The 20,222-nt window shown below is 36.0% G+C and overlaps 1 protein-coding gene across 1 annotated transcript; it reads left to right on the top strand.

The window, feature by feature from the left end:
• Window positions 1-2,923: 2,923 nt before the first annotated feature.
• Window positions 2,924-19,286, top strand: sdhaf3 (succinate dehydrogenase complex assembly factor 3). Its single transcript, XM_073821591.1, has 2 exons — window positions 2,924-3,303; window positions 18,957-19,286. The coding sequence occupies exons 1-2, from the start codon at window positions 3,127-3,129 to the stop codon at window positions 19,149-19,151; spliced, it is 372 nt and encodes a 123-aa protein (XP_073677692.1). The 5' UTR covers window positions 2,924-3,126; the 3' UTR covers window positions 19,152-19,286.
• Window positions 19,287-20,222: the final 936 nt, after the last annotated feature.

Here is a 20,222-nt window from a genome sequence, read left to right as displayed (position 1 = left end):
CCCAAAAGTTGCATTCCAGGGGGTAAAATACAGTTTTTGTGGTTGGGTTCTGGTTCTGTATTAGTATTTCAGGGGAGAAATATTATGTTCTTGGGGTCTCTTTAACCCCCGGCAACAGTAAAGACATTTTTCCTGAGCCCGACTCTTAACTGAAAGAATGCTTTGCATTTCTGCTCTACATTGTTTCTAATCAAATTAGCATATATTCCGAACTAATAATCTAACGTTAAACCTATAAAAATGTTTTTAAATAGCACATGGCTCCATAGCGCCTTCACTTAGCAATGTCACAATGACCGTCATTTGTCAGTGCTTCACTTTAATGAGTGTGTAGATGACACGAAGCTCCGGACGTTAGCTACATTAAAAACAGATGGACGCTATTTGAATGGGTTCCTATGGAGACTGGAATAGTAAATCGATCGGGTCCCTGATCAAACATTTGTTATATTTTTATAAAAAGCAACGTACATATAATACATATAATGCAATGATGTAATTACAGTTAAAAAGTAATTCAATAACTTATAAATGTGTAATTATCCACAACAATTTATTTATGGAAAAAAATGTATTTAAATGCTATAGCACATCTGTTAAATTAATAAATGCTAATTTATTTATAATATATGTTAAATGTTTTTTTTTTTTTTCAGAAAACGAGAATAATTCACTTGTGTTGAGTACAAACTTTTACCCCACAAAATCAGCACCTGGACTAACAAAATAATAGCATTTTTAAATGTAAAATTTGCATGAAATTACTTAAAGTTTTGGTTTGTTTTTGTAACACAGAAACAACTTAATTATTGTAACACTGTTCTGTTATGTTTAAAAAAAAACATAATTCTACTATGCAATTCTAAGGAGTCATCGGATGCCCATTTTCTACAAGTTCATATGATTTAGGGTCTTAAAGGATAACTATTGCCAAAATGCAACCTGGGCTGTTTTTTTTTTACTGTAAACGAGACAAACTTATATCTAAAAGCATAATTACGACAAACGAGCTGTTTTTGAGATTGACCGTGATTTCGTTTTGTGGTCAATGGCCGGTGAATGGGAGTACTAGGGACATAACTTTGAGCGCATCAAAATCGATATTTTTACAACACTAAGAAGGCTCGACACATCATGAAACTTTGCTCGAAGTATCGCCTGGGTCTCTACACATGAACTCGAGCATTGAGAACATTGTTTGTGTACACAGAGTTTACTAAAAAGAAAGTTTTTGAACAACTCACTTTCACTGTTTGGGTTTCCGCTCGCAGCCGTCTTGCCAGTCAAGAGGTGTCGATCACCGAATGCGAATGAATGGACTCCATAGGACGAAATATTAGGCTTATATGGGGCTCTTTTTACAACTAGAAGGTTAATATTGTTTTTCACTTGCGACAAAACAACGAATTAGCCGTGCATTTATATGGAAATATGCTTTAGGAGCTATCCATCTTTACTCTCCTCGCATTCGGAGATCGACACCTCTTGACTGGCAAGACGGCCGTGAGCGGAAACTCAAACAGTGAAAGTGAGTTGTTCAAAAACTTTCTTTTTAGTAAACTGTGTGTACACAAACAATGTTCTCAATGCTGGAGTTCATGTGTAGAGACCCAGGCGATACTTCGAGCAAAGTTTCATGGTATGTCGAGCCTTCTTAGTGTTGTAAAAATATCGATTTTGATGCGCTCAAATGTATGCCCCTAGCACTCCCATTCACCGGCCATTGACCACAAAACGAAATCACGGTCAATCTCAAAAATGGCCCATTTGTCGTAATTATGCTTTTAGATATAAGTTTGTCTCGTTTACAGTAAAAAAAACAAAAAAAAAAAAACAGCCCAGGTTGCATTTTGACAATAGTTATCCTTTAATGAAAAGTCTCTAATATACTTTGATTACAATTTCTCAATAGTAGTGTAAAATAACACCCTTTTACCTTGTCAAAATCAGCTCTGCAAAATTTCAGCTCATTTTAAGACATGGCCCCTTTAAATGCCACGCGCTCTGCTCCCCCCGCCCCTCTCTGGGATTATGTTTACTTTAGCCACATTTAGCTGCATTTAGCCACGTTTATCGGCGAAACTTGCCAATAAGCACATTATAAGAAAGGCCATTTGCAAAGATGCATAAAAAAACCTTATACTCACTTCTGCTGTGGGTGAAGCTGCATCACGAACGATTCGACGAAGAATAGATGCTTATGTAGATCGGGATCGGCGCTTTCCATTTAAAAACGAAAAGTAAGGTTAAACCTCTGCATCTTCAGCGGCTCAGATGTTGGGAGTAAATGACTACTGCTATGTTCATAATTACATACAACAACAGAACACCTCAATCGCTCAATTAGAGTCTTCCTCTGCACCTGAGTCACACAATGGTGGTCTTATTCAGACTGTTTGAGCTCGGTTAGGGCGGGTCTAAAGTAAGACGCTAATGTCAATCAAATGTATTTCATCACAACGACAAGAAGCTAAAAATTAACTGAATTTAAAAAGGGGATATTACTTTTAAAGATAAAAAAATACCACTGGGTGGATTTTTATCACTGTAGTGTACACAAACTACCAACACACATAATGTTCAAAAGGTCGTTTTGCACCCGATGACCCCTTTAAAAGACACACATTTTTAACTATATAAAATATAATGTGATCTTGCAGGAATTGTAATCAGGCGCTAAAAATAATACCCATTAGAAGTCAATTGAACCAGTAAAATCACTCTGGGTCCTAATGGAGACCCGATTCTCATGACAGCGGCGCTAAGCGTTTACTGAGGAAAAAAGGTCTATAAAAGTAGCCCAATTCCGCGGAAACCGCGGACTTGGCAACACTGGCACTCGTTTTCTCAGTTGCGCTACATCGCAATCGCAACAAGAGGGCAGCAGCTGATCTAATAACTCTCACAGCGCTGCGGTGAAGAAGTCTGCAAGTTCACAAGGACAACACGGTTACGTAATAATTTAGTGCAAAGCTTTTATAATATTTAGTTTTGGCATGGCTTGGCTCTCTCATGAGCTATGGTTTTAGTCTTTTAGCCCTCGTTTTGGACAGCTGCGGTGTTTAAAAAGGACGCTCTTGTCGCTGTATCATATCTAGAGTTTACTTTCTGATTTAGACTGAAGTTATGGCTAATGCAGCACATGTATCAGCTGTTCGGTCTCTGTATAAGAGAATCCTGCTGCTGCACCGCTTCATGCCCATAGACCTGCGGGCTCTGGGTGATCAGTATGTGAAAGATGAGTTCAGAAGACACAAGACCGCATCAGCTGAAGAGGCCACTGGCTTCATGGCAGAATGGCAGGTAAGAGAGAAACCTGCGGTCAGTTTTGCCAGATAGGAAATGTCCAAGTATCCTACCAGAAGCTCAAAATTATCGTATTTGGGAGAAAATTATCGTATTTGAGTCAAACATTCAAAATAAATATATTTATCTAGGTTTTACAGTTATTTCTCCTTTTCAGCACTCATTTTCTATACCTTGTTGCAATGCTAAACTAATTATCTTACCCCAGTCAAACGTTCAAAATACAGCTATTAATCTAGATGTTACAGCTATTTATCCTTTTCAGCACTCATTTTCTATACTTTATGTTAAACTAACAACCTCAGTTGAGACAACTGACCTAGTTGCGACAGGAACGTTAAAGTCCCCCTGAAATCAAAATTAAAGTTTTTTGGCTTTTAGTATGAATATATTAGCCTTAAGATTATCTATAAGCTAGTGTGCTTCAAAACAATGACAAAATTTGCGTTTACAAGATATGAGCATTCAAAACTTACAGTCTCGTCACTTCCGCCAATATGAATCAAGGATTTGGATGATATCACCGTGCACTTCAGTTTCTCATCAAACGTTCTGTCCAATCAAATGCTCTCTAGAGTCCGTAGTGTCCCGCCCCCTACACAGAGACGCAATACACGGAGCAGATCATATGCGCTCATATGTGCGATCGGCATGTATTAAACTACACAGCCTCAGCATGATTATGATCACTATTTCGTTTTAGCAAGAGTTTCATATTGAATCTGTGGGATGATTTATTAGTCTGTGGCTGTCATAAGCTTACAAATGCGGCTTTACTGAGCTCAACGGCTCTGGCTGGAGCAGATATAAATGGAACGCTATTGGCTATTCAAAATAAGTGGGCGGGGCTGGGCGATATGTTTTTGTTTCAGTTAAAAGTACGTCGTCACATAGAATAACGCTGCGTGTTTCAAGGCACTTCAGTGGACCTTTAACTTGTGCTCGTGAGAGAGAGCCATTCTCTATGATGATTGGTTGAGAAGACGTAAGATTGGATGAAAGACATGCGTAACGCCACGTTCACGTCTCCTCACAATCATGAAGGTAGACGTAGGATCCACACAGCTAGATGAGAATAGAAACTCTATAATTACAACGACCATGGTGTCACAAAATTCTGAAATTATCGTACATTGTGGTATTATTGATCGTACATCGTACAGAGGTCAAAATTATGGTACAAATACGATAATTATCGTACGTCTGGCAACACTGCCTGCGGTCACCTTGCCTGACTGCAGAGAAAACTAATGTATTTAAATTACTCAAGTTAAATAAAGCATGTAGGTTCTCCACTGACTAAATATTTGATTTCAGTGGCATATTTAGTAGTGTTTTGACCCTAAAACACTTTTAGATATTTGGTCAGTGGCATGTCATGTAGGTGTGTCCTTCTTGTGAAAAAGATGTAGGTTAACGTTACACTTCAGCACTCACATCAAAAGTTTGGGATCAGTAAGGCTTGTATTGTCTCTAATGCCCATACAGAAACAAATATACAGAGAAAACAAATTTTCAGCATCATTACTCCATTCTTCAGTGTCACACGATCCTTCAGAAATCTTTCTAATCTGCTGCTGATTTATTATCAGTGTTGAAACTGTTGTGGTGCATACTTTTTTTGGAAACTGTGATACTTCTTTTTTTATTATTTAATGAATAAAAAGTCAAAAATAACTTTTTATCTTTTTAGCATATGCTTGGTGAAAAGTATTAATTTCTTAAAAAAGAAAAAAAAAAAAAATACTGACCCCAAACTTTTGAATAGTAATGTATATTGCAACTCAAAATGTCTGTTTTGAATAACAGTTCTTTTTAACTTTTTATTCATCACATGAATCCTGAAAAAAAAGTATCACAGGTTCCAAAAAAAAAAACTGATTAAAACTGATCAAAACTGATTATAAATCAGCATATTAGAATGATTTCTGTAGGATCATGTGACACTGAAGACTGCAGGTTCACAGGAATAAATTATATTTTAAACTATATAAAAATAGAAAACTGTTATTTTAAATTTCAATAATATTTCACAAAATTAGTTTTTAAAAATCATTAAAATTCTTACTCAATCTTACTTTTGAATGGCACTAATTTTATTATTCTATATTGTTTTTAAAATAGGATGTAAGTGCTTCTAAATTGACAAGTAAACTAAAATACATGAATGTAATTTCTTTACATTAAACATTTACTTAAGGATAAATATTGCCAAAATGCAACCTGGGCTGTTTTTTTTTTTACTGTAAACAAGACAAACTTATATCTAAAAACATAAATACGACAAACGAGCCGTTTTTGAGGTTGACCGTGATTTAGTTTTGTGGTCAATGGCCGGTGAATGGGAGTAATAGGGGCATAAATTTGAGCGCATCAAAATCGATATTTTTACAACACTAAGAAGGCTCGACACACCATGAAACTTTGCTCGAAGTATCGTCTGGGTCTCTACACATGAACTCGAGCATTGAGAACATTGTTTGTGTACACACAGTTTACTAAAATTCGCATTCGGAGATTGACACTTCTTGACTGGCAAGACGGCCGTGAGTGGAAACTCAAACAGTGAAAGTGAGTTGTTCAAAACCTTTCTTTTTAGTAAACTCTGTGTACACAAACAATGTTCTCAATGCTCGAGTTCATGTGTAGAGACCCAGACGATACTTCGAGCAAAGTTTCATGGTGTGTCGAGCCTTCTTAGTGTTGTAAAAATATCGATTTTGATGCGCTCAAAGTTATGCCCCTAGTACTCCCATTCACCGGCCATTGACCACAAAACGAAATCTGTCAATCTCAAAAACGGCTCGTTTGTCGTAATTATGCTTTTAGATATAAGCTTGTCTCGTTTACAGTAAAAAAAAAAAAAAAAAAAACAGCCCAGGTTGCATTTTGGCAATAGTTATTCTTTAAGGGATAGTTCACCCAAAAATGAAGATTTAATGTTTACCTGCTTACCCCCAGGGCATCCAAGATGTAGGTTTCTTTAGTAGAACACAAAATGTTTAACTCGAACCGGTGCAGTCTGTCAGTCATATAATGGATATGGATGGGCACCAAACCTTTAAAAGTAAAAAAAAAAAAAAGCATGCACAGACAAATCCATATTACACCCTGCGGCTCGTGACGATACATTGAAGACACGAAACCATCGTATTTTGCGAGAAACTGAACAGTATTTACTGTGCCTTGCAAAAGTATTTATACCCCTTCATTTGTTTTCACATTTTGTTTTTTGCAGCATTATGTTAAACTGCTTTAAATTTGTTTTTCCCCACATCAATTTACACAAATTACACAAAACACTGAAATAAGTACATTGCATAAGTATTCATACCCTTAACTCAGTACATAGTTGAAGCACCTTTACAGCCTCAAGTCTTTTTGGGTATGATGTGACAAGCTTTGCACATCTGCATTTGTCAATTATCTGCCATTCTTTGCCTCACCTTTTCACCTCTCAAGCTCTGTCACCTTGGATGGGGGCTGGAAGACATTTTCTAGAGTCCTAGTTGTTCCAATCGTCTTCCATTATGGATAATGCTTCTGTGAACCTTCAATGCAGCAGATTTTTCAGATCATTGCCTTAACACAAGTCTGTCACTGAGCTCTACAGGCAGTTATCTTGACCTCAGGACTTGGTTTTTGCTCTGATATGCATTTTCAGCTGTTAGACCTTTTCTGAGAGGTCTGTGCCTTTCTAAATCATACTCATTCAAATGAATTTGCCACAGTTTAATTCCACTCGAAGTGTAGTAACATCTAGAAGCAATATGAATGCTCCTGAGCTAAATTTCGAGTGTCCCAGAAAAGGGTTTGAATATTTATGCAACGGGATCTTTTCAGTTTTTTATTTCTAATAAATTTGCAAAGTTGTTACAAACCTGTTTTGTGCTTTGTCATTATGGTGTATGAGATGTAGATTGATGTGGGAAAAAGTAATATAAAGCAGTTTAACATAAGGCTGCAACCAAAAAAAAGAGGAGTATGAGTTCTTTCGCAAGGCACTGTATATCATTTTTTACCCGGATGAGTTTGCGCAAGCAAACGTAATCTTTTAGCTTTAAATCGGTTTGAACAATCAGGATAAGCACAAAGAATTACCATTTTGAATAGCCGCTATACCCACAATCTCTGTGTGTAAACAATGAATGTCTTATACACGCAACAGATTGCTTCCGGCGTTTGCATATACTATGCCAGATCGCGTACATGTGTAACGAGCCGAATGATGAGCTCGTGCTCAGGACAGTTCGACAATGCTGTGTATCAAAGGTAATCGTTTCGTGTCTTAGGACATCATTGCATCGTCACGAGCCGTAGGGTGTAATTTGGATTTGTCTGTACATGTTTTTTTTACTTTTAAACATTTGGTGCCTATCCACTACCATTATATGGCTGACAGACTGTACCGGTTCAAGTTAAAAATCTTTGTTCATGTTCTACTGAAGAAACAAAGTCTCCTATATCTTGGATGCCCTGGGGGTAAGCAGATAAACATCAAATTTTCATTTTTGGGTGAACTATCCCTTTAATTCAATTTTAATTACACATTTGTAATCATTAAGTTGCAATTTAGCACATTTAAATTGTAATTAATGTGTAAATTGTATTTAAATGTAATATTGAATTTGCTTTAGTATGTTAGCCAGAACATCAAAATAATTGTAGTACTTTAAAGCACTGCAAAAGAATAATAAAACATAATGATGTTTAAATGTAAAGTGTAAACATTCACTACAATTAAGTGCACTTCTTTTTCTTTTTGGTAGGGACGTACAAAATTAAAGCAAATAATTATTTTTACATTATGGCCAATAACTGATTTAACTGATAAAGGGATTTTTTATTTTATTTTATTTTATTTATTTTTTAGAAATTTGTGTAAATGCATAGAAAACAACTCAAAACAAAAATAAGTACTTTAAAAAATTGATTTAATTACAAAAAAACAAAAACATTTTTGACGGCAAATGTAAAAATAAATTAGCATGCACAATTAAATATATAATACTGACTAATATATCCTGACTGTACAATATTAACCAATGCACATAAATAAAAAAATAACCAACTAACCAACCAGCCGATAGGGCACTGATATATCACGCATCCGTACATTTACATCATGCCACTGTACATCACGATTCTCAAATGACTTCATATCCCTTATTTATCTTCATCCTCATCCTATTTATCATTTTTATCTTGCTTAGGTTGTCAGTGCATTGTGGAAACAAGATGAATATGAATGTGCATGAATTTTAAACCGTGCTGTTAAACAGAAACCGTTGCATTGCAAAACAATCTTCTTTTTTAGAAAGAAGTTACCAAATCTCCAGTTCCTTAATGAGTCAGGAAAACTCAGGCCTTTGCTTAAACCTTCCACACGATGGCAGCACCTTCCTAAAATCTCCATCAACACAAAAACTTAATGCATTTTATCCATAAACCTTAATTTACAAATCCTTTTTATCCTAGGAACATATCCAGACACCATCTGTGTACAGAAATTATACTTACATCCAGCATCACCTTGATAAGAGTTGATCCTTTAATTTCAGTTATGTGGGGGCAGAATCGTGCCGCTTATGAGAGCACCGACGTCACGCTCGTATGAAATGCTCCATGACAAATCCAAAGATCGAATTCAACGCATGAACTCCTAACATGCAGCAGCGTGCAATCAAGAAGCAAAGATGCTGATCTTCTTTTACTCTACGACTAGAAAGTGGAGATGCTTTTTTAAACAGTCAAACTTCACAAGATGTATTACAGCTGCAGTAGGATTCTGTGTCAGCAGCTCTGACATGAGTATGGACAAAGCTGACTCTTATTGCATTTTCACAGTCGTGCAGTGTGAGGAACTCAGTGTTCCTGGATTGGCAATGACAGTAACAGATATTCTTTAAGAGGGTAAAAATCACACACTTACAGGTAATGAGAGTCACTCTGTTCTTGTACTGAAGGACACGTACACTTCCTTCCAAAATGAGCAGCTGTCTGTCAGGAAGGAATTCTAGTTCTCTACACAGTTATACAAATATGCCAAACACAGACAATGTAATAGAATACATAAAAGGGATAGTTCACTCAAAAACATGCACCTTACTATTTACTCTTTCTTTTGTTTAAAACAAAATGTCATGCAATAGCTATGTGTGGAGAAAAAAGACAAAAATCGAAGTTGCTGTTCACTGATAATCTTCCTTTCCAATGCTCTTGATTGGATTATTGTTTGAGCTAAACTCGAGTACAGATTCATTCAGTGCTTTTGGGAACTGGATAATGCAATTCATTGGAAAGATTTGACTCAAATGAACTATTTATGAATCAGTCGAACTTAAATAATTCTTTCATGAACATGGCAAGGACACTACACCTTTAGAAGATCTGGAATGTTGTGTTTATGCCACTTTTAAGATCCATTTATGTTGTTTCTTTGTCATTTTGACAGCCGCAGACATTGTTCACCTTTATTTTAATGAAAACAGAAGCCAGGATGTTCACTATTTGTGTTAAAAAGATTAAAGCAAATATGAAGGTGATCAAATGATGACAGAATTTCTATTTCTCAGTGAGTTTAACTCATTTGATTCAGGTAGAGTTTGACATTAGTACACGATGCATTGAAGAACCATTTTTGTCTAAATAGTTCCATAAAGAACCTTAAACATCTGAAGAACCTTTCTGTTTCACAGAAGGTTCTTTGTGGCGAAAGAAGGTTCTTCAGAATTTTGAAAAGGTAAGAAAGAGATGATTCTTTAAAGAACCTATGACTGAATGGTTCTTTGTGGAACCAAAAACAGATCCTCTATGGTATTGCTTAAAGAACCTTTTAAAGTACCTTTATTTTTAAGAGTGTAGGTTACTAAGCTAACCATGTAATACTCTGTCAGGAAGAAATTCTAGTTCACTACACAGTTACAAAACAAATACGGCAAACACAGACAATGTAATAGAATACACAAAGTAGACCTTAAAGGGATAGTTCACTCAAAAATATGCACCTCACTGTTTACTCTTTCTTTAGTTTAAAACAAAATGTCATACAATAGCTTTATGTGGAGACAAAAGACAGAAATTGAAGTTATTGTTCACTGATAATCTTCCTTTCCAATGATCTTGATTAGATCATTGTTTGAGCTAAACTCGTACAGATTCATTCAGTGTTTTTGGGAACTGGATAATGCAATTCATTGGAAAGATTTGACTCGAATGAACTATTAATGAGTCGAACTTCAATAATTCATTAATGAACGTGGCAAGGACAACTACAACTTTAGAAGATCTGGAATATAGGGTCGCCGTGATTTTGCCAAGTAAGACATGTTCCTGGATCAACATGTTTTGTTGATCCTGGATCAACATTAGTGTCCAAAAATATAGACTTAACCCAATCCCTACCCCTAAACCTAACCCTAACCATAACTTATTCCTAAAATCAGAGGGAAATGATAGCTGATTAACAAGGGTGTAGAAGTATCTAACTCTTATCGTAAGCCTAAAACTGACATTTCCTGAAAAGTTATTCCTCAATTCTGATTGGTTGATTGAAACATCCTTGTTGGTCCTGGAACATATTGTATTTGGTGAAATCACGTTCGCCTGGAATATAGCGTTCAGGCCACTTTTAAGATACGTTTACGTTGTTATATAAAATGTCATACAATGGCTTTGTGTGGAGAAAAGAAGACAGAAATTGAAGTTATTGTTCACTGATAATCTTCCTTTCCAATGATCTTGATTAGATCATTGTTTGAGCTAAACTCGAGTACAGATTCATTCAGAGTGTTTTTGTGAACTGAATTGGAAAGATTTGACTCGAAAGAATTATTTATTACTAAGTCGAACTTCAATAATTCTATCATTAACATGGCAAGGACAGCTACAACTTCAGAAGCACTGCAATAGCATTCAGGCCACTTTTAAGATGTAATAATACTTTTGACAACTGCAGCCACTGTTCACTTTCATTGTCATGAAAACAATAGCCAGGATATTTACAATTTATTTTACACAGATTAGTATGTTACTAATCTAACCGAGCGATGCTTCATAATCTTAAAAGGACACAAATAATGGGTAAAATGGTTGTTTTTTTTATTAGATTGAACTGTTTTGAAATTGAGTTTACTAGTGGCAAGAAAAACATGGTTTGTGCTGACCACATTGTGTTTTTGTGGTTGCAGAGAGCATGAAACCATTGAAACTCGATTTGCAATTTATGAAATAAACTATTTTGGTACTAAATTAGGTCACCACTTCAATCCTGTAAGTATCTGTCCTGAATCGTAACATCGTCTTATGTGTTTTGTATAGGGGTGTGCAATATCACAAATTGTGGATAATTAAATTGTCTCCATCTGCTTTTGAAGAAAATCGTAGTATCGTGCTACAGTGCACATTTTATCAGTTGCAGTTCTAATGCGACATGCATTCACATCAAATGTTAACTCAAGGGACACTGCATTTATTCACAATCACAAAAGTACATTATTTCCATGTGCTTTAAAGCCTTGCCAGTTAAACATTTTAATTCTTGTGCTGTTCTGACATGTTTTTTTTTTTTTTTTGAGGCCGTACACATAATATGCGTGCACACTAAAAAGCTTGTCAAACAGCGCCTGATTACTGGACTAAGTTATCTTTTGCGTCTGATTATGCTAATACTGTCAGAAGCTCACAAGGCTTACATATAGGCTAACAGTTGGGTATTTCTAAAGTGAAAGTAAACAGTTCTTAACAGCTCTTAACTGCAGACTAAGGCCCCGTTTACACGAAGGGAAAACGCAGATATTTCCCTGCGGTTTGGCCTCTCATTTACACGAAAACCCCGTTTTTATCACAGAAATGATTATTTCTAAAAACTCCGGGCAAAGTGGATAAATTAGAAAACGCCGTTTTCACGTTGTAGTGTGGACAGTAAAAACGGATGCTTTGGAAAACGATGACGCATATTTATAGTCATGTGACGAATATTGTACCAATAGATATCTATGTTTACAGTAATTGTGCCTGTGCTATTTACACACTGCTGCTAAAGAGATTTACCTTGTACACTCCTCAAATTACAGTCCTAAAATGATGACGGAAAATTTACTCACAGTTGCTGTCCTGCAAAACATGATGACAACTGCTTTTCAGATAAAATATGAATGAGCGCGATATAGACGCGTCAGTGGATGATGAGATATTTCCATAAATTATCCCGCCAGAAGAATTGCGTGAAAACTTATTACATCTGTATAATTTTTGAGGCTTTACGCATGCGCAGTAAGGCGAATTTGATGTTTTTCTACGTTTCAGTGTGGATGAGAAACTTTAGGAAAATGCTTGGAAACGCTAGTGTGGACGGAGAGCGTTTTAAAATGAAAACTCCGTTTTCAAATGTATCCGGATTAATGTAAACGTAGCCTAATTATACTAAACATGCTTCTGCTTGTCATTGAAGGGATAGTTCACCCAAAAGTTAAAATTCTGTCATTATTTACTCACTCTCATGTTGTCTCAAACCTGTATTAATTTTTTCTTGTGCTGAACTAAAAAGATGTTTTGAAGAATGTGGGTAACCAAACAGTTCTTAAAAAAAAACCTATTGACTTTGATAGTCAGAAAAAAAATATGATAGTAGTCACTGAGGAACAGCAACTATTTGGTTACCCAAAATTATCAAAATAACTATGTACAACAGAAGGAAGAAGCTCATTCTGGTTTAAAACTTGAAAGTGGGTAAATGATAACCATTTTTAAAGTCAATTTTAAAGTATAATTTACGTTGATGATTTAGTGGCACATTAAAAAAAAAAGATTATGAATAAAGTCGCAATATTTCGAGAATAAAGTCAAAATACTTTGACTTTATTCTCGTAATTAGTAAAGTCAAAATTATGAGAATAAAGTTGAAATATTTTGAGAATAATGTCGAAATTTTTTTGAGAATAAAGTCAAATAATATTTCAACTTTATTCTCATAATTAGTAAAGTAAAAAATTATGAGAACAAAGTCAAAATGTTTTGAAAATAAAGTCAAAATGTTTCAAAACAAAATGTTTATACCTCAGAAAAGACAATATAACTTATGTTAATGAGTTGGAGTCCACTTCAACCTCAGAACGTTGCATTGTTGTATTTAATTAAATACATGCAAGGAATGAAAGATTGGATGCCACAGACATTTTCAGTGGAATTTTCATAAAGAAAGCAGTATAATTTAATGAAACAAATGTCTCATTGTAATCGAAAAGACAATTGATTTAATGAATACAGCTATCTGTCCTGCCATATTAAAGAGTGTAAAAAACACAATTGCAAGACACATTATTTGTATTTAGCTATAAAATGGACAGATTTTGAAAGCAGAGGCTTTGTTTTATATTAAAAGTACCAAAAGCACAAAGCTTATTGCTATTATTTGGTGGCTGATGCACTACATATAGGCCTAATGAATTTTGACTTTGTTCTCAAAACATTTTGACTTTATTCTCATAATATTCTCAAAATATTTTGACTTTAATCTTGTAATTTTAGATTTTTATTTTTTTAACGTGGAACTAAAACGATGTCATAATTTATACTAGGGCTGTCAAATGATTAATCATGATTAATCACATCCAAAATAAAAGTTCATGTTTACATACTAAATATGTGTTTTCTGTGTTTATTTATTTTGTATATATAAATACACACACATACATGTATATTCAAGAATTTTTTTTAGATTTATATAGAAAATATGTATAATTCTATATATAGTCTAAATTAAATAGAAGTATAACTATTCATTCATATAAATATTTGTTTAAATCTATACATGTATGTGTGTGCATTTATATATACATAATAAATATACACAGTAAACACACATTCAGTGTGTAAACATAAACTTTTATTTCGGATGTGATTAATCGTGATTAATAATTTGACAGCCCTAATTTATACAGTGAAGTGTTTTATTTTTATATTTGTTCATTCAATTTCTTGAAAGCTACTGCTGAACACTTTGTTTTATATGTATATTTTGTGTGTTTTTGATGTGTATCTTTGTTCTTATTTTTTAATAACAAAGATAAAATAATGACAAAGATTTTTCTTTGCCTGTTTTGGCCTAAATGTCTGCCATTTTTTTATTTTATGTTTTGATAAAAAATAAGGAACAACTGACAAAGAATCATGATAAAATCGTGAATCGTAATTTTCTGAAAAAAAAGTTGTGATATCGCCCACTCCTAGTTCTGTATAAGAAAGAAAGTCATACAGGGTTGGGATGATGTGAGGGTGAGCAAAACTAGGTTCTGCTCGGCTGTAAACAGAGTCCACTTTAGTATTAGTTCTGGGAAGGAGCCGGTGTGTGTTTAAAAAAACTCCTCCCTACTCGTTCATTAAGAGGTGAGTGAATCACCGTAGGGTCTCGCTTTTCAAAGCACTACTGGGAAAAAAATAGAAAAGAAAAAACAAGGGCGACGGAGCCAGGAGCAGACGTAGAGCGAGTCTCCAAATGTGATTAAGAGCACTGAGTGTTCACTTTAATCCAGTTACAGTAGTGGGCCCAGGGGACTTCTCATCGCCTAATAAATCGACCGCATTGCAACAGACAAGCTTTCCCTGAGGAATAAAAGAAAAAGAGAGAAACAGAGAATGTGATGGAGTGAAAGGTGTGTGTGTGTGTGTGTGTGTGTGTGTTCTTTTTTTCATGTATTGCTTTCCAGTTTTTGCCAGGTGGATGATAAATCTGTTGAAAAAAAAATTCCATAGGTTTATTTTGATAGAGGGACCAGAAAACCATATTAGTCTTTGATCCCTAGCCACATATCAACATGCTAAAACCCACTCAGAACATCATTCAAAACATTTTGAAAACCAATCACAACAACACTTGGTAACAGGGTTTATATAGTTAACTAAAACTGAAACAAAATATTAAAAAATGTCTACTATGTACTTGTAACTTCATTTACTTAAAAACTGACACTAAAATAAAAATAAATAAAAGCTGTACAGTGTATATACATATTAAATAACTAATAAAAATGACAAACACAACAAAATTACAAAAGTTTTAAATGTAATTGTCTAAGTAAACAAAACTACAATAGTCTATTTACAGATGTATCTGACCTGTAAATGAAGTACTGAACAACAGGACAGTTTCGACTCTCTGCTCCACCTGGGCACTCCATTCTCGAGTCTTGCGTTCTTTTGTCAAGACGAACCGGATTACGATTTATTAGAGTATTATTATTGAATGGCGAATTTGTAAATAATCACTTTAGTTCATTCGGCAGAAACAACAACAATATATATGAAAATAAAATATAAATTTAAAAAAATGGCAGCGGGCCAAATTGGCTGCCAGACCACCGGGAATTGTCCCTGTTCTCCCAATGGCTAGTCCGCCCCTGGTATGAACAAAAGTGAATGAGATGTAAAAATGCATTTTCAAGAATGCTGTTTTAGCTTGATTTTCAACATTGGTATTAAATTCTGGACCAAGGACTGGGTAAAACTAGTTGTGTTTAAGCAATTTTCATTATCTGTAGCTCATATTTAGGCAATCACATGTTCTCGAGTTTTATGTGGTAGGTTATGCTTCAAAGTCTGAAAACTTAGCAGGATATTTGTTCATTTCCTCTGTGGAAAATCTCTGCACAGTTATAGTAAACTTGCACACACGCTTCATTGAATACTCCTTTCATCTGTTGATTTCATCTTATGTGTGGATTATTTGGTTTCATCAACTCTGATATGCAGCTGGTCAATGTTAACTTCATTTTGATTAAATCATTTTTACCCCGTTTGCATCTGCAAGGAGTCAGTTCCACATTATCCCTGAATGTCTGACTACTTGACTCTTGGTAATATATTTTGCAGTCTGTTCATGAATTGAATTCTTCATCAAGTGAACCATCTCACGGAGAAAAAGACTTGAAAACGAACACCAAGTATAGGCCTAGTTTAACAGTGAGTAATGAGCCTATATCATTTGCTCAACCAATCATATTTGGTTGACAGAGTATTTGCGGGAGGAAAAATTGGTGCCTGTTTGTGGTAGTATTTGTTCTTGTGTTTGACCTTTATGAACTGAATGAAGAAAAATTGACCTCAAAATATTTCACGCATCAAAGGTGGTGGAGCTCCACAGCATTATGTATTCTTCATGGACCAATGGCAATTCAGTGGTGTTTCATGGTCAGCAAACCAAAGTAAACCACCAAAACGAACTCCAAAACCATTTCGTTTTGGCCAAAGTTTGTTGGAGACTAGAAGTATATCGGTGCCTTCTCCATGAATCATCTCCATTAACCTTAGGTTGCTCCCATAGGATTGTCCCTGTAATAATTGTACTATATGTCACTTTGGATAAAAGCATCTTCTAAAAGACTTCTGGCATAACAGTAGTTTCCAAGCGATTCTGTACATACAGAGTAGTGGACATCAAGCTAATCTATTTATCTGTATAGATCTTTAAAGTTCTGTGCCCTTGGAAAAGTCAGGCTATTCCAGACAAGCATGAAACGGGTTGCCTGATGACGTCATTGCGATGGGAAGTGAGGTGTTTATATTCAGAAGATGAGCTTCACCAAAAAGCTTGCCATTCAGCATGCCCACATCCCATCCATTCTTAAAATATTACTCCTTGGCATATGTTCAATCTAATTACATTATGTAGAGGAGGAAGCTTCCCAGACAAATGGCTTTTTGCTTCCAAAATTGAATTGCGTCCAAATTCCAAAATGTTGGGTGAGTGAATGAGAGTTCTTAATGGTTTTGTTTTCAGTGTGTTTTTCTGAATGAGTCTCTCTGTAATGGCTTGTAGGTTTGATCGTAAGCAGTCGTGACAGATGTGACAGACAAGTTTCAATTAAGATGTCAGAAAATCCAGGCTTATATGATCGAATCAGCGGGTACGGTGTAAATATGGTTAGTGCGGCAGTCTGGGACTTTGTGTACTTTGAGTCTTACAAGGATTGGGGATATGAGTAGTATGTAACAAATCTGGTTCAGATTGTGATTCCAGTCACCGAATCTTTTAGTTTACCAATCCACAATTAATCAATTAACTGAATCAAACCAGGTATATTTGAACAGTTTTATAGAATATTCAGGTAAATGTAATTAGTTACTGTACTTCTTTTTAGCTACTTTGTGTAGTATCAAAGATATTAGCTACTTTGTTTCTTTGTGAAAAACACAGTCATCAGAATTAAAAAAAAAAAAAAAAACTACTGTAGCAAGAAAGATCATCACAATTAATATTTTGGGGGGTTACAGCTGTAAGAAAATAGTCGGAAGTGAGTGACTTCTGTACATCTGCTGCCACAGGACATTACTATTTTCTAACACTGCACTGGTATGATCTTGGTCCACTCTTCTTCCATTCTCTTCCATGGTTTGATAACTGTAGTGGGTTTTTCCATAACTTTGTTGCCAAGGATTTTCCAGAGATTTTCAATTGGTTTCATTTAATGACTCTGGCTCAGCCATTTCAATGTTCTTAGCTTCAAGGAACATCTTAACCTTCTTAGCAGTGTGACGGGGGCATTGTCTTGCATGAACATTGTAGGCTAATTGAGAGATTCTTGCAGAGAAGGAACTGCATGTTGCTGAAGGAGTTTCTCATAAACATTTGTATTCACTCTGCATTGTAGCTGTATAAGTGGCCCAACTGGGCTTCAGTCTTTCCTCAGTTTAATGGCGAACAAAATGTTTAACATCCCATCAATTAAACTTGCTGGCATCTCTAAAGTGAACCTTGGACAAGTTCTTCTCTCTCCACACAAAATTCTTAGCCTTTCTGCTGATTATTTCTGCACTGCAGAGTGTGCTTTCAGTCTGACTTCTCTTAAACATGCCGAGATAGATTGATTCTTCTTAGATTATTCTTTACACCTCTGTTAATGAATGTCTCAGACTACACTGGTCACGCTGTATGTTTGTTAATGTTCTTTCATTGTGGTGCTGTATATTCAGGATAAAACATGATCTGTGAGAACATTTCATTGGACTGTTTTGTCAACAGTAGCAAAAGAATGTAGACCTTGAAGAACAATCCAATCATGCGTCATGAAAATCCATTGGTATTTCTTTTTAAGGATGGATTTGATTCTGAAAAAGAAGTGACTTTTGATTCTCAAACCTACCAAGAATGCAATTTGAGGAGCCTGTATGTGTTAACAATAGAATAACTGTTCTTTAACAAGTAAACAAAAAAGAACTTGCAACATTGATAAATTACAGTTTTGTTGGACTTTTTGTAAAACTTGTAGACTTGTGTGGACCTTTCATACAGACGGTAATCACTGATATAGAGGGAGTGATTCCAGCGGGCTGAGAGAGAGAGAGAGCAGTAGGCATTGACCTCCATTAGACCTTAGTGGATTCCCTGATCCTACACATCCCCCATCAGCCCCTGTGACCTGCGTTTCATCATGTGAATTGCAATCAATGAATCTCCAACAAAGAGAAATAAATAATTCTGTCACAGTCTGTTATAGTAAATCTGTAGCGCTCTATCAAATGAATACCTCACTTGTGTCTAAGTGTTAAATCAATACAAGAACCAGTAGTAGGCAGATGAACGTTGAGGGTTTGAAGTTTAACAGGTTTACTTTTTTATAAGTAAAACTCTTGTCTCTGTCTTATTTTCTGTGCAGAACTACAAAGACACCCTACAGACGCAGGTGCTGGAAGCAATGGGAAACAAGCAGTTGGCGTTTGGTGCCGATTTATCGGAAGAGAAACTCAAAAACTTTCAAGAAGAGCAGATCGGACAGCTTTATGAGCTTATGCTTGAGTCCACAAAACCCAACCGGCAGTTTGATATTCAAGAGGATGGAACGACGAAGTAACACACCCTCTAAAAGGAAAAGAAGGATTCTTTATCTCCTCTCTATGAGGAGGTTGGCTCACCGGGACATATTTTGACTCATTAAAAATTACTTTTGTTTAAGGCCGATGATTATATTAAATTGCTTCAAAAAGTCTTCAATGTTGCTGCTTTTTGATGTTTCTAAAGATAAAAGGAAAAGATGGTGAGAGCAGTGATCACCAGCTATAGTGAGGATGCTTCAGCTTTAGTAACCACGCCAACTCTGGTCAAAATGTAAAACAAAAAATGCATTCCTCTGAGCCACTAAAGCAGTAGCAGTAGCCTGTTACATTACAATAGGGATGTGCCTGTATAGTTAATCCGTATTCAGAAAGGCACGGAAAATTGATAACGTACTCGGTTACTTTCGTAACCTCGGTTCCCTGAGATACGGGAACGAGTACTGCGTCGTAAGACGCTTATGGGGAAAAAGCTCCTTTTTCTCCTGAGACTGAAGCATTTCAATAACGCAGTGTAACTGCACGACCATTGGTTTGTGCAGTGAGATAAAACAAACCAATGGCGATGATTCGCGCCCGATCGCGCCAAAAGGGGCGGAGAAATCGGCTATATAAGCGTGTATTTCGCCATAGGATCTCAGGTTCTTCGACTGAAGCGACGTCTGAGTCGTGCAGCTAGCAACGGCCAGCAACGCAGTACTCGTTCCCGTATCTCAGGGAACCGAGGTTACGAAAGTAACCGAGTACGTTCCCTGTCGATACTTCACTCGTACTGCGTCGTAAGACGCTTATGGGGAACCAGTACAATCCCGCCGTTGCTAAGGTAGAGGAACGACTGTATGGCCCTAGCACAGAATGGGCTAGTAGAAGCCAACTTGCTCAATCAGGAAAACCTAATGAACGTTCCGTTCCAAGGAAACGATACACTTGGAAACTCCCAGAGGCCAAGTGCATACATAACAATACTGTTGACAAAATTCCTCATGCAGAAAGGACCCTAGTCTGCAAGACAGGGACATCTAGATTATAAAACCTAGCAAATGTGGACGGTGAGGCCCAGCCGGCCGCCGCACATATTTCTGCAATGGATA

Source organism: Garra rufa, chromosome 17 (assembly GCF_049309525.1).
Source record: "Garra rufa chromosome 17, GarRuf1.0, whole genome shotgun sequence".
NCBI lineage: Eukaryota > Metazoa > Chordata > Actinopteri > Cypriniformes > Cyprinidae > Garra > Garra rufa.
Note: the sequence above shows the minus strand (reverse complement) of the source record. Positions and strands in the feature narration are given on the sequence as shown.